The following is a 15,424-nucleotide window of genomic DNA, read 5'->3' as shown; positions in this document are numbered from 1 at the left end:
GCATCTTCTCAAGCCCTATAAACCATACTAAATGATTATTACTTGTCCTGCAAGAGAGTTTGAGGAAACATACAGGCAGGCTAAGACAGGGTCCTCATCCTTAAGGAGCTTACAGTCTAGTTGGAGAGAAAAGACACAATCCTGAGCCAATCTTGGAATATTTAAATACTAGAGGCTCTAAGGACCCTGAAAATTCTGGCCAAAGCAGACTCGTAAAACAGGAAACAGACCTCCAGGGACCTGCTGGCTGGAGCAAGCTAGTGCAGGCTGGAGAAAAAAGGCCCTCTGGGAGACAGGGGATGTAGGGGTGTGGGTGGGGTAAGGGAGTAGGAGGGCTGCTGCCTGGGGTGTGAAGGAAATCTGAATATTCGGCGGGAAATCAAAGTAAAATCTTCATAAAAAGGACCTCTGAACCAGGTCCTGAATATCCACTGGACTTGGCCTGTGCCCCAAGCCTTCCCCCTCCCTGGTCCTCCCCGTTTCCTCTTCAGTAAAGAATGGTCCTGCTGCTTCCCCGCCCTGCCGCATCCATCTATCAGGTGCTCAGCAGGGGGCAGTTGATGACTTCTAAGAGCTGCAGAAGAATAAGGCCTCAAGTGGTGGGGAGAAGCCTATGGGCCAGAGGAAGGCAGCTCCTGGGGTAGGGGCAGGATCCTCTACTGTTAAGCCCTCCATCCCTCTCTTTCGCCCTCCTCTCTCCCAACTCAGTCAGAGAGATCCTGTCTAATCACCATCCTATATCCTCCAAAGAATGTCTTCTCATTTTCTGGGGAATTCCCTTTCCAGTCATGCCCACAATCTCTCTGGGCTTCACCAATGTGCCCTAAGCTGGAACCCATACCACCAGCAGCTCCCCCTTCTAGCAAGTTCCCCAACGAGGGCCTGTCAGTGAAAGTAAGTTGTAGCTAATCATTGTTTTAAACCAGGCTTCACGGGCAGCCAAGGAGAACTTCCATTCCTTTCCTCAATCTGATTTTAAAAGATCCACATAACCACAGCTTACACTGTGGGACATAAATCCAGCCATCTTCATGTGCCAAGGAAGGCTGTTCTCTCACATACAACTCAGAGACCCTCCCCAGCTCTACCCGCCCCCACCTTGGCTGCTGGCTATTTGTAAAAGTTCTGAACTGTCCAAGAGGAGATGAGCCAAGCAAATTTTCCTGGAAGCATTTCATCTAGAAATTCACAATCTCACTGCCTGTGAACTTGAGAACTTGTAGAGGTGCGTGGAAAACAACGAAACCCTTTCCCCAAGCTCACGTGCACTGAGACTTAATACATGTGAAGAGGAAACTTGAGATTATTCATACCAATTAGCAACCTAATTCAACATGTGACTTTAAAAATATATATTACTGGGAACTCAATTCAAATTGGCACTTCAGTTACTGTCTTCCCAGGAATGTATCAACCCCACCCAGTGGTCGGTAACACACAGACCAAAAAAAAAAAAGGTCCCCAGATGCTTGGAATCTTTCTGGAAGGCCATATTAGTTTCTAATAAACAACCTGAGGATATGAATATGTAGGTGCAGAACAGACTGTGATTCAAGTTTGGATGAGGACATGGAGAGCCGGGCTTTATGTGTCCCAGAGGTAAAGGCTCTTGATGGTTTTACCAGCAGGCCCATCCCAATATCTATGAACTGGAAGCTAGAAACTTCTTAGCAAAAGGAAGAACCCCCTTCAGACTCCACATGGCAGGTGTCAGGGGGTGCTAATTAATGGTGAACACAGCCTTGTGAAGTAGGTATTATTATTCCCATGTCATAGACGGGGAAAACTGGAGGCTCCCGGAAGTGATCTGTCCAAGCCCACGTGGTTACAAGGTCATAGAACCAGGTTTCAAATCCAGATTCTCCCTCGCCTCCTGTTTTTTTTGTTTGTTTGTTTGTTCCCTTAACTGCCTTCCCCACCACAGGCCCTCTGAGTAGTCTTTCTAAGAAGATATTTTCCTATAAAAAATTATTGAAAAGATTTTGCACTTTTCAGCAGCCCAGGCACCACAGATTTTATCAAGGAAGAAGAGGCCAAACCTGGGGAGACTGACAGTCAGCCCAGAGATGCAGAGCCCACGATTGTCTGGGGACAGAAGCAGACAGAAACTGCAGCGGCCTGGGAAGGTACCTGCCCTCAGGGGACTAGGTAAGGATGCTCATACATCTCTGACCTCAGAGACTGATTTGCTCTGTTACATGGTGAATTCCGCGTGCTTTTTATGTGAAGACAGTGTCCCTTACGATGAAACACTTCAAAGATTTTAAAAACAAACTATTGGATCCAGTTTCCTTCTCTGAGGGAGGCTGGCAGGAAAAGGCAGGGACGGGAGAGTTTTCATTTTCTCTGCCATTACTCCATAAGCGAGACCATGCAAGGTTTTGAGTGGATGCCCGCCGTTAGGCTTCTGGAGAGGGTATTTTGGTGGTGGGTGGTAGGTATGGGGGTGGGTGGGGGAAGGGGAAGGTAGAGAAGCAGTTTCCAGCTCTGAGGATGTCTCACCCCATCACAGTTCCCCACCCACCTCCCAGGAGGGGAGGATAGAGGTCTGTGGATGGCAGACAACTCACCTCCCCCAGAGATTTTCTCCCTTCTGACCCAAGGTGTCAAGATCTTCAGTTCAGTTCAGTTCAATTGTTCAGTCGTGTCCAACTCCTTGCAACCCCATGAATCACAGCACGCCAGGCCTCCCTGTCCATCACCAACTCCCGGAGTTCACCCAAACTCATGTCCATCGAGTCAGTGATGCCATCCAGCCATCTCATTCTCTGTCGTCCCCTTCTCCTCCCGCCCCCAGTCTTTCCAAGCATCAGAGTCTTTTCCAGCGAGTCAACTCTTTGCATGAGGTGGCCAAAGTATTGGAGTTTCAGCTTTAGCATCAGTCCTTCCAATGAACACCCAGGACTGATCTCCTTTAGAATGGACTGGTTGGATCTCCTTGCAGTCCAAGGGACTCTCAAGAGTCTTCAGCATGTAAGAAATAACATAGAGGCTTTATTTCAAAACACTGGTTTGGCCGACACCTCCTCTTTTGGTCCTGAGCATTCATCCCAAGGCCAAGCCATGCTGCTCTGCTTACCACGCTGTCCTCTCCTGCGGTGGCAAAGGAAAGGAGGAATAGGTCCTAAGGAGCCCCCTTGAGCATCAAGGAAAGGGACACTTGACAGCTCACCTTGCCAGCCAAGCACCTGTTTCGTCCCCTTGGGGGAGCCACTGAGCATCACATTTCCTCACCACCCACTGAACGCAGGAGCCTTTACTTAAAAGTATGATATGTAATGTGGTGGACACAAGTAAATATAGAACATGTACTCGGATGGCTTGAAGTTCGGGGCGATTAGAGCACATGTGATTCTGTAACAACTCAATGTCCACAGGCCCCCAGTGATCTAATGCCTCCTGGCAGGAAGGGCAGACCTCACTTCTAATTCCAGCCCTCCTTCCTCCCAGTGGTGCAGCCTGGGGTGGTCAAGAAGCCAGTCTGGGTTACAGCGCCCATGTTTTAAAATAAGGATAATGAAATCTACCTCATTGCCTTGCTAGAATAATGAAAGGAAGTGCTATTCTCAGCAGCACTTGAATATAGCGGGCACTGGGACGGGGGAGCCTGGTGGGCTACCGTCTATGGGGTCACACAGAGTTGGACACGACTGAAGTGACTTAGCGGCAGCATCTACCGCTAGTTTCTCCTGCCAACTCCCCCACAGTTCTCAGTGAACTCTAGACTGCTGTTTGGAAGGTGAGGTTCTCCATGCATCAAACATTCCTTTACCCACGAGGCTCATCTAATCCTCCACATGTGCCCAGAAGATATCTTCCATTATCCTGAGATTCACTGAGAATTTGTCCTGATCTTCAATGATACCCCGACTCCTTATCTTGCCTCTAGTCCTTTTTTTTTCACATTCCAAAGTAGTTTGCAAAAAAATAAATGAATAAATACAATAAAGTAGTTTGCATAAGTTGGAGTAGGAACCAGATGTTTGAGTTGTGTCAGCAAGAGATCCAAAGCAAAAGTGACAGAGAGCTAATATATTGAAAGTGTTTACAAATCAATAAGGAAAACATGAATACCTAATAGGAAAACTGGGGAAGAGGCACTGCAGACAATTTCACAGAAGAAATAATACAGGTGGTTAATAAAATCTGGGGAGGGGGGTATATATTTGTATAATGGACCCTTAGAGTAGAATCATTATCATGTTCTTAAAGAATAATTAATGGCAGGAGATAATGCTCACGATAAAAATGTTTAGGGAAAGAAAGCAGGACATAAAATTGTATATACCCAAATACCCAATTTTGTTTTTAAAAACAGTATTTCTAGATAAGCAGGCCCTGGGTTGTAAATTCAAATATCTTCAGGGAACAGGCAGGTAGGGCAGGAGAAGTACCTAACAAGGGCTAGGATGCCTGCAGTCAACCAGACACACCCCACCTGAAAGCCAGTAACTCAGTGTTCTAACAGACAACTGCAAAATAAAAGCCCAGGGTCTTGAGTTTGCAACCCACCTCTGAATTACAGAACAGCAGCCATGTTCTTCTGAGTTTCGGATACTTGGTGATTTTTACTTCTTCATCATCCTCTTGTGTGTCTCCCAAGTTTTCTACAATAAACATCAGCTACTTTTATTAACCAGAGGAAAACAGTTAAAAGTTTATGGCTGTCAAAACAGATGAAACTGTTGGCCAAGCACACGTAGAAGTCTAGAACAAAGCCATAGCGTTTGGGCAGAGAGATGCTTTTTTCTAGTTTCATCTCATTGCACCTACAACATTCAGTCGCACCTAGTTGGGCTCCCAGAAACAGCAGGCATTCTGCTCACAGCTGGAGCCCGTGCAGGGCCTCAGAGAGGCCTCAGCAGCATCTGCAAGGCCTGATCTGCGAAGACTACATCCCTGAACATACGCAGTCTAGGAGTCATCCGAGGCCTGGAGCTATCCCTATTTGATAGACACAAGAAAAAGGGTTAAAATAGCATAAACATAGAATAGCACAGTCTGCCACCTTTAGGGGAAACACACAGGGACTGAATTTTTAAAGAGGAAGGCAGCTGGGATGGTGAGGAAGGGTAGAGACACACTCCCTGGTGTTTCTGGAATCTGCACGCGCTGCAGGGCAGCAGTTAGCCTGCGACTCCTCCTGCCCCAGAGGCCAGTGTCAGTGGCTTCTGTGAAATAAGCTGTGGCTCCTGCTGTTTCCAGTTTCTGGGTTTCAGAAGCCACTCAAGCTGATTCTTGTTGTCTAGCTAGCTAGCTAGCTAGCTAGCTGATAGCCTGTTGGGGGCGGGGGGCTGGGGGGGTGTCTCCCAGAGCCTGAACTAAACAGACTCAGGGCAGAGGAGCAGCTCTGTGTGTTCATGGAACAACCAGAAGATTCAGGTCTCAGCACTTGCTAGCTAATCTCTGAGGCCCTTGTGCTCAGTCACTTCAGTCCATGTCTGACTCTTTGCTACCCCATGGACTGTAGCCCCCACCAGGCTCCTTTGTCCATGGGATTATCCAGGCAAGAATAGTGGCGTGGGTTGCCATTTCCTTCTCCAGTCACATTCAAAATGAAAAGTAACCAAATGAAGACTATACTTCTGAATCCTCCATATTACCTTTTTCTCAAAAAAAAAAAAAATATATATATATATATATATACAAAAAAAAAACACACAAACACACAAGTCCTTGCCTGGTGGGACAGTGGATAAGAATCTGCTTGCCAACACAGGGGACATAGGTTTGATTCCTGGTCTAGAAAGATTCCGTATGGCACTGAGCAACTAAGCCCATGTGCCACAACTACTGAGCCCACACGCCCTAGAGCCTGTGCTCTGCAACAAGAGAAGCCACCACAATGAGAATCCTGCGTACTGCAACTAGAGAGTGGCCGCTGCTTGCCACATCTAGAGAAGGCCAGCCCAGAGCATTGCCACATGCAGCAGTGAAGACCCAGTGCAGCCAAAAATAAATAAAAATAGCAGTGTGTACATGTAATATATATATATATATATTTACACATACGGTGGCATAGTGGTAAAGAATCTGCCTGCTTATGCAAGAGACACAAGAGATGTGAGTTCGATCCCTGGGTTGGGAAGATCCCCTGGAGGTGGAAATGGCAACCCATTCCAATATTCTTGCCTAGGAAATCCCATGGACAGAGGAGCCTGGGGTGCTATAGTCCAGGGGTCATGAAGAGTCAGACATGACTGAACATGAGCACAACATATCAGGAGAATTCAGATCACTACACAGAAGTATTTGTTCTTTAAAAAGCCATCAGCCCAGCCTGGGTGGACACACAGCTCCACTTCTTTATATCCACAGCCACATACCCAGAGCATCCTAGAATCACTGCTTCGTCTCTTACTGGGGTTTATAAAACCCAGGAGGAGCCTGATAGGAAAGCTTAACTGATTTCCAGAAGAGCCAATGAGTAAAGATTCTCACTGCGTCCCTGAGTGTCCCGTGCGGTTCACAGTAAAAAGGGGCTTACAGAGGGACCAGGACTGGTGCTCCCTGGGAGACGCCTCCATTAAAGCAAGCTGGCTTTAATGGACTTGGCCTTTAGCTAAGCTGGACACTCAGAGGATTTGCATCCTGCCTGCCTGAGCTGTTACCACACAGGCCTTCCCAAAGCTGTGGAGTCCTGGCCACCCTACAGGGTGAATTGCTTTAGAAACTGAAGGATAAGGACAGCAGCGCCTCACCAGACCCTGCAAGACAGCAGGGAGGGGAATGGGGGAGGGGAGGGTGGGGTGGAAGGAGGGCTGATGGCAGGAGGGAACACAGGGGAGTGGAATCGAAGTAGGTCCAGTGTTCTATCCTCACTACGAGGGTAAAAACGCTCAGCAGTTCACACGTGATGAATGAAGTAGATTGTTATTTTCACAAGGAAATTGTTTCTTCAGGAGCAACACAGGGTAGTGGTTATGGAGATAAACTGTAGCATCAGGCAGACCTGAATTCAAATGTTCACTCCATCACTTACTGGAAATAGGATCTCGGCAAGTTCTGTGACTTCCTAATGTATATAGCACAGTTAGCATGCTGCCCTCAACAAGCTGTGCTTATTCATTAATTTTACAAGGTAAATTTTGAGCAAACCATTTCACCCTCAGAGGATTTCACCCTCTCTCCTCTTTCTACATCTCCCCATACTTTAGATTCAGGGGACAATGGAGAGGAATTCTATCATAGCCAGAGGTCACAAACTGATTAGGGGCTAGTGACAAAGGGGGAGATTGTGATTTCATGAGAGAGTTATGATTTTTATCTGCACGGAATAGTAAATGTAACCACAATCATCAATTTAATGGGGCCCCAGTTTCTGGAGCCTTCCTCCAATCTACCTCAGTGGACCTTGCATTTCTTAAGGTTCTGTGAAGCCGCGTGTGAAGCAGGAGTGTAGATGTATGTTGAATGAATTGGGATGGGACAGCGCTGGTAGTTTCTGTAATAATAGTCTTTCCTGGAGTGCTGGTTTTCCTTCTCAATAAATACAGGTATGAATATGAAAATCATATTCATATTGAATGAGAGGTTTTACTCATCATCAGCCCTGACTGATGTGGGGGCTGGACAGTCTTCCAAGAGCTTCTGCAGAAAAGATCTGTATCCTCAGGGTCACTCCGCTGCCCCAGGACCAACCTGAGCTCCACAAGTATGTAAAACAGAATTTGTAGGTGGTAAACTGAGGCCATGGACAGAGGAGCCTGCTGGGCTACAGTCCACGGGATCGCAAAGAGTCAGACGCAACTGAGTGACTCACACTTTACTTTTAAACTGAGGCGGACTCTGCTGTACACTTTCAGTGTCTCCAGCCCCTTTAACCATGCCCGTTTTCCTCTCCAGGGCTTGTCGGTTGCCTTATAGGACCCTCGCACTCGGTATTAAGAGGTCTTGCATCCACCAGCACCTACAGTAAAATGTTTAAGCTTGTCTTTTCTCAATGCAGATGCAATAGTTCAACACGAACATCCAACATGGGCAAGTGACACCAAGCTGAAGAGGCCAGCTCGAGAGAGAAGAAGCTTGGTCCCATCCTCACAAGTAACAATGGTGAGGGAAAACACCCCCACTGAACGAGCCAGAAGAGGAGATCCAGGCGCGTTCTCCCAGAGCGAGCCACGCTCAGCCCTACCCCAGGCCTTCCAAGGAACACACAGTCCCCAAGAGCTGAACGAGTCCTTGGGGCTGCCACTTGCAGTCAGCACCCTGGGAGGGCCGAGAAGAACCATGTTTCGGTTCAGAGACGAAGACTTCTATTCCATTTTATCCTCAAACCCTGGAGGAGAAAATGATGACACAGAAGAGGAAACACACGTGGAGGAAGAACTTTTGATGGCTGGCATGCATCCGCCCCGTTCTCCTTCCAGTCATAAGAGAAGTAGATTCCTTGGGACACTGGCCACTCAGGCCAAAAATAAAAATTCTGAAGAAAATCCTGCACACTGCAGAGCAAATTCTATAAGGAGAAGTGAGGCCAGCCATGGCTCCTTAAGAATTAGCAATGCAATGGAGCCAGTGACAGAGCAATCTTCTGTCGGTCAAAGTACGTCCCAAGACCCTGGGCTGTCTGATGGGGGATCTATTAAAGGGAAAGACAGCAGCACCAGTGAGAGAAAGGCCTCTCATTCACGGGATACCCAGTCCGAACCTAGCCTGGAGGATGACATCAATGCTGAAAATGTATCCTGTGATGGTATCTCTATGGAAGAGAGGCCTGGAACCCATGCTTATGAAAGAGACTGGCAAGCCTATTTAAGTGAGTCTAGTAACCTTCTTGATTCTTTCCTTGCTGGTAGACCAACGGCGCCAAGATCATCAGTGAATTTGTCCCATAACGTGCCTGGATCAGTCACACATTTCACTCTGAGAGATGATACTCTGGCAGGCCTGCCCCCATCATCTTTAGTTCCCAGTTCAGACTCGGAGGGAAGTTCCAGGTTTAACGGTCGTCAACCACTGTCCCCAATTAGAAACAGGAATCTACTTGCTGGTGCTGAAAATTGCAGTTACCTTCCAGCAGAGAGTGCACATGAACTTGATGTCAGGGGAGCAGATGTTACTTCAACAAGCCTGTCTCAGGAGGCTCCTTTATATACAGACGATCTCTTGCTGAATCCTCAGGGCAACTTGTCCTTGATGGAGCCTTCCAGCTCCTCCCCATCAGGAATGAATGTACAAGGTCACTTGCCTGTGGCACGGTCTCTGCAAGAAAATGTACCTTTTACGTTCTTTGCAGTGTCTGAGTTCCCAAACCAAAATGAGAATGGGAGCAGAATGGAGTTCTCTGGCTTCACCAATGCAAAGGGAGCCCCTCAAATGAAGATGGATCCTGAGAAACTCAAGAAAATACAAGAAAGGTGAGGGGTTTTCATAAATGTATGAATATGCATCTATATTTTTAAAATTCCATTTCTCTAATGGCAAAAAGCAATGCTTTCCTAAAAAGGTTCAGTTCAGTTCAGTTCAGTTCAGTTCAGTCACTCATGGGATTTTAAATCATAGGTAAGTCCTTCCTTGACATTTTAATGATTGCTTCTTTCAAGAAAATTGTCTATTTTGTTGCTTTTAAAATATATGTCTTTACAAAGAAACATTCCGTGTTCCAGCCCAATGTCTTCAGTATTCCCAAAGTGTTTTTTTTTCCTTGCATGCTATAACTGTTAGAAAGGCAAGTTTGCCAGATAGAAGGTCTTTCGGCTGCATTGCATATCTTGCAGTAACTTACTTTCCTGACCGGGGATTGAACCCATGCCATGGGCCTGCAGTGGAAGCACCAAGTCCTAACCACTGGACAGCCAGGGAAGTCCCAAGGGATTTTGACTGTTACATATGGCTTGCCCTTACCCATCCCCCCACCCCCAGCAATTAGAGATTTTTACGAAAAGGTTGCTATCTCCCCAGAGAAGGAGCCACTCAGCACTTGAAGTTGACCAGCTCTCCCCCATGGGACTCTGGGCAAATCCAACCAACAGTTCTAGAATTTGAATCTTCCAAACTACAAGGCCAGTCTCAAACAGTTACCACAGTTACCTCAGTTCTCTGAAGGGCTACGCTGGGGTGACCATTGCTTCCATTTTCTGTGCTGTTTCTCATGCATGAGAAAGAGAGAAATCAGATATTTTTTGAATTGTTCTTTTCTTTGATCTCTCCTTTCTTGTGAGATGATTTGGGGATATTTCACAACTATGAAATGTGATACTTTTTAAAGCCATCATTAAGCATCATGTCAGGATTCGACCATTTCACTCCTCTTAGGGGTTCCCATGCCCTGATGTTGGCTTACTGATCTGGAAAGTGGTTCTTTGAAGGCAAGCCCTCTTTCTTGTGTGTTAGTATGGCTCACTGGGCCATTAACTTATTAATATTCATTTGCAAGTGAGAAAATTCCATGGCAGTGAATTTGAATGCAAAAAAGGAGGAAAAGATAAGACTTAAGACTTAGAATGCACACACACTCCTATAGCTATTCTCCAACTGCAGGGATGAAGTTAACTTCCTTGTTAGTGGCACTTTTTTTTTTTTTGCATATCAAACTACCAAAAGACTGACCCAGGCTTAAGGTTCAAAATATCTCAGCACCAACCCATCCTCACCTACCCCCAAACACATTTTTAAACCCACTTGTCAGGGGTCTGGACTTCCATCATCCCGAAGCAATGCCTTTGGGTGAAAAATGACTTCTGTTAAAAATGCATCTACATCTAGGTGTAGTAATGCATTAAACAGCTATTATTTGTGTAGTGTGTTTATCAGACACTCTCTTTTTCTGTATATAATAAACCTTATGCCATTCTAATTATTTGAAAAACATTCATTTTGGAAAATATTAACAATACAAACTTAAAAGAAAAATCACCAATAACCCTATCATCCAGAGAAAAGCATTGTGAAAAACTTTGTTTCCAGTCTTTGGTCTTTGCATATAAATGCAGTTTTTAGTAAACATGGTCATATTTTATAATATGCCTTAAGATTTCAAGCCCATTTCTCAATGCCACTTACACTCTTTAAACTTTTCCCTTGACTAGTCCAGTTCAGTTTCAGTTCAGTTCAGTTCAGTCGCTCAGTCGTGTCCGACTCTCCGCGACCCCATGAATCACAGCACGCCAGGCCTCCCTGTCCATCACCAACTCCCGGAGTACACTCAAACTCATGTCCACAGAGTCGGTGATGCCATCCAGCCATCTCATTCTCCGTCGTCTCCTTCTCCTCCTGCCCCCAACCTTTCCCAGCATCAGAGTCTTTTCCAGTGAGTCAACTCTTCGCATGAGGTGGCCAAAGTATTGCAGTTTCAGCTTTAGCATCAGTCCCTCCAATGAACATCCAGGATTGATCTCCTTTAGAATGGACTGGTTGGATCTCCTTGCAGTATAAGGGACTCTCAAGAGTCTTCTCCAACACCACAGTTCAAAAACATCGATTCTTCGGCGATCAGCCTTCTTCACAGTCCAACTCTCACATCCATACATGACCACGGGAAAAACCATAGCCTTGACTAGACGGACCTTGGTTGGCAAAGTAATGTCTCTGCTTTTTAATATACTATCAAGGTTGGTCATAACTTTCCTTCCAAGGAGCAAGCATCTTTTAATTTCATGGGTGCAATCAGTATCTGCAGTGATTTTGGAGCCCCAAAAAATAAAGTCTGACACTGTTTCCACTGTTTTTCCATCTATTTCCCATGAAGTGATGGGACCAGATGCCATGATCTTTGTTTTCTGAATGTTGAGCTTCAAACCAACCTTTTCACTCTCCTCTTTCACTTTCATTAAGAGGCTTTTGAGTTCCTCTTCACTTTCTGCCATAAGGGTAGTGTCATTTGCATATCTGAGGTTATTGATATTTCTCCCAGCAATCTCAATTCCAGCTTGTGCTTCTTCCAGCCCAGCATTCCTCATGATGTACTCTGCATATAAGTTAAATAAGCAAGGTTACAATATACAACCTTGATGTACACCTTTTCCTATTTGGAACCAGTCTGTTGTTCCATGTCCAGTTCTAACTGTTGCTTCCTGACCTGCATACAGGTTTCTCAAGAGGCAGGTCAGGTGGTCTGGGATTCCCATCTCTTTCAGAATGTTCCACAGTTTATTGTGATCCACACAGTCAAAGGCTTTGGCATAGTCAATGAAGCAGAAATAGATGTTTTTCTGAAACTCTCTTGCTTTCTCCATGATCCAGCGGATGTTGGCAATTTGATCTCTGGTGCCTCTGCCTTTTCTAAAACCTGCTTGAACATCTGGGAGTTCACGGTTTACATATTGCTGAAGCCTGGCTTGGAGAATTTTGAGCATGACTTTGCTAGCGTGTGAGATGAGGGCAATTGTCCGGTAGTTTGAGCACTCTTTGGCATTCCCTTTCTTTGGGATTGGAATGAAGACTGACCTCTTCCAGTCCTGTGGCCACTGCTGAGTTTTCCAAATCTGCTGGCATATTGAGTGCAGCACTTTCACAGCATCATCTTTCAAGACTTGAAATAGCTCAACTAGAATTCCATCACCTCCACTAGCTTTGTTCGTAGTGATGCTTTCTAAGGCCCACTTGACTTCACATTCCAAGATGTCTGGCTCTAGGTCAGTGATCACGTTATCGTGACTATCTTGGTCGTGAAGATCTTTTTTGTACAGTTCTTCTGTGTATTCTTGCCACCTCTTCTTAATATCTTCTGCTTCTGTTAGGTCCATACCATTTCTGTCCTTTATCGAGCCCATCTTTGCATGAAATGTTCCCTTGGAATCTCTAATTTTCTTGAAGAGGTCTCTTGTTTTTCCTATTCTGTTGTTTTCCTCTATTTCTTTGCATTGATCACTGAGGAAGTCTTTCTTATCTCTCCTTGCTATTCTTTGGAACTCTGCATTCAGATGCTTATATCTTTCCTTTTCTCCTTTGCTTTTCGCTTCTCTTCTTTTCACAGCTATTTGTAAGGCCTCCTCAGACAGCCATTTTGCTTTTTTGCATTTCTTTTCCATGGGGATGGTCTTGGTCCCTGTCTCCTGTACAATGTCACGAACCTCCGTCCAGAGTTCATCAGGCACTCTATCAATCAGATCTAGTCCCTTAAATCTATTTCTCACTTCCACTGTATAATCATAAGGGATTTGATTGAGGTCATATCTGAATGGTCTAGTGGTTTTCCCTACTTTCTTCAATTTAAGTCTGAACTTCGCAATAAGGAGTTCATGATCTGAGCCACAGTCAGCTCCTGGTCTTGTTTTTGCTAACTGTATACAGCTTCTCCATCTTTGGTTGCAAAGAATATAATCAATCTGATTTCGGTGTTGACCATCTGGTGATTTCCATGTGTAGAGTCTTCTCTTGTGTTGTTGGAAGAGGGTGTTTGCTATGACCAGTGCATTCTCTTGACAAAACTCTATTAGCCTTTGCCCTGCTTCATTCCGTGCTCCAAGGCCAAATTTGCCAGTTACTCCAGGTGTTTCTTGACTTCCTACTTTTGCATTCCAGTCCCCTATAATGAAAAGGACATCTTTTTTGGGTGTTAGTTCTAAAAGGTCTTGTAGGTCTTCATAGAACCGATTAACTTCGGTTCAGTTTGCTGCTGCTGCTGCTAAGTCGCTTCAGTCATGTCTGACTCTGTGCGACCCCATAGATGGCAGCCCACTAGGCTCACCCACCCCTGGGATTCTCCAGGCAAGAACACTGGAGTGGGTTGCCATTTCCTTCTCCAATGTGTGAAAGTGAAAAGTGAAGTCACTCAGTCGTGCCTGACTCTCGGTTCAGTTTAGTTACATACAAATAAGTATATAGCATTTGCACATACCTAGAGAATTAGAACAAAGCCTAGGCATCTGTATGACCACCTTCCAGCAGACAGAAACTCACTGGAGCTTGTAAGCCCCTCACCCACCCTACCTCCTCATATCCTCCCTTCATCTCCTCCCTCCTAACACCCTGTGTATGTGTGTGTTAGGTGCTCAGTCATATCTGACTCTGCTTCTGGAAACCATTCTTGCATTGAATTTATAATTCCATTGCTTTTTATCTTGTTGCTGGTGGAAGTTTTTTGCCTTATGGCTTCACCATATGAGTATATGCACTCCTAAACAACACACTGTGTATATTTTTGAATTCTTTAGAAATGTTACTATTATTTTTGAACTCCATAGAAATGGAATAGCTGTTCTTCTGTGACTTGCTTTTCCCACTTATGTCATTAGGCAGATGCATCCAGGTTGGTATTTTCTGGCTTTAATGCATTTGCTTTCACCACTACAGACTACTTCATCATAGGAATATACCACAAGTCAATGGAGAAGGCAATGGCAATCCACTCCAGTACTCTTGCCTGGAAAATCCCATGGATGGAGAAGCCTGGTAGGCTGCAGTCCATGGGGTCGCGAAGAGTCGGACACGACTGAGCGACTTCACTTTCACACATTGGAGAAGGAAATGGCAACCCACTCCAGTGTTCTTGCCTGAAGAATCCCAGGGATGGGGGAGCCCAGTGGGCTGCCGTCTATGGGGTCGCACAGAGTCGGACACGACTGAAGCGACTTAGCAGCAGCAGCAGCAATGGACGCTGGCGTCCTCTACTGTTTTGTGTATGGTGCTGCATGATCAGTCTTGTAAATGTCGCCTGGCATACATGTGAAGGGTCCTCTGGGATATATATGTAAGAGTGGACTTGCTTGGCTGGTGGGAAGCGCAGCTTCCACTGTGCAAGTTAACATACTGTCTCAACGATGTGTACAGTGATGTGGACAATGTGTACTGTCTCAATGATAGTTACACTTAACACAGTGCGTGCCAAGTCGCTTCAGTCGTGTCTGACTCTTTGCAACTCCAGGGAATGAAGCCTGCCAGGCTCCTCTGTCCATTGGATTCTCCAGACAGTAATACTAGAGTGGCTTGCCATTTCTTCCTCCAGGGGATCTTCCCAACCAGGGATTGAACCTGTGCCTCCTGCAAGATGAGTCAACTACTGGACCACCAGGGAAGTCCTTCTTGACTCTTTTAAATGTTAAACAGCCATTTGTCTTTCTTCTTTTATAAAATGCTTACCTATGTCTTTTGCCCATTTTTCTTTTAGAATATTTTTCTTTTATGTTAAGAATCCTTCACATATATATATATATGGAAAGAACCCTTTATATATTCTGGCAACTAATCTGATCCTTTGACAGTTGTATTTTGGACATATCTTTTCTCAATTTGTATTGATAGTTGGTATCTCCTCTTTCTTGATGTTTTCTTAACTAAAATAAATTCTTAATTTTAATGTAGTCAATTGTATCCATTTTCTGTATGGACTGTGATTTGTATCTTGCTGTCTTAATTAAGAAATCCTTTGTAACCTGGGGTCACTGCGACATTCTTCCTACTCTTTTCCAATCTCTACAGTTTTGCTTTGCATACTTAGGACTTAATGTGAAATGAATTTTGGACTTAAGTGTGACATTTAATG

At 45.2% G+C, this 15,424-nt stretch overlaps 1 protein-coding gene across 1 annotated transcript in view; it reads left to right on the top strand.

Annotated features, from left to right (window-relative positions):
* The window catches only part of MARCHF10 (membrane associated ring-CH-type finger 10), a 94,672-nt gene that overhangs the window by 57,080 nt on the left and 22,168 nt on the right, over positions 1-15,424 (top strand). The window contains exons 4-5 of the mRNA XM_055398787.2: positions 1,996-2,148; positions 7,949-9,359. Of these exons, the coding sequence (XP_055254762.2) occupies positions 1,996-2,148; positions 7,949-9,359 (1,564 nt within the window). The remainder of the gene's footprint in view (positions 1-1,995; positions 2,149-7,948; positions 9,360-15,424) is intronic.

This window comes from Moschus berezovskii, chromosome 20 (assembly GCF_049115385.1).
Source record: "Moschus berezovskii isolate FMDL1 chromosome 20, NW_MosBer_1.0, whole genome shotgun sequence".
Lineage (NCBI taxonomy): Eukaryota > Metazoa > Chordata > Mammalia > Artiodactyla > Moschidae > Moschus > Moschus berezovskii.
This window is presented reverse-complemented; position numbering and strand designations above follow the sequence as displayed.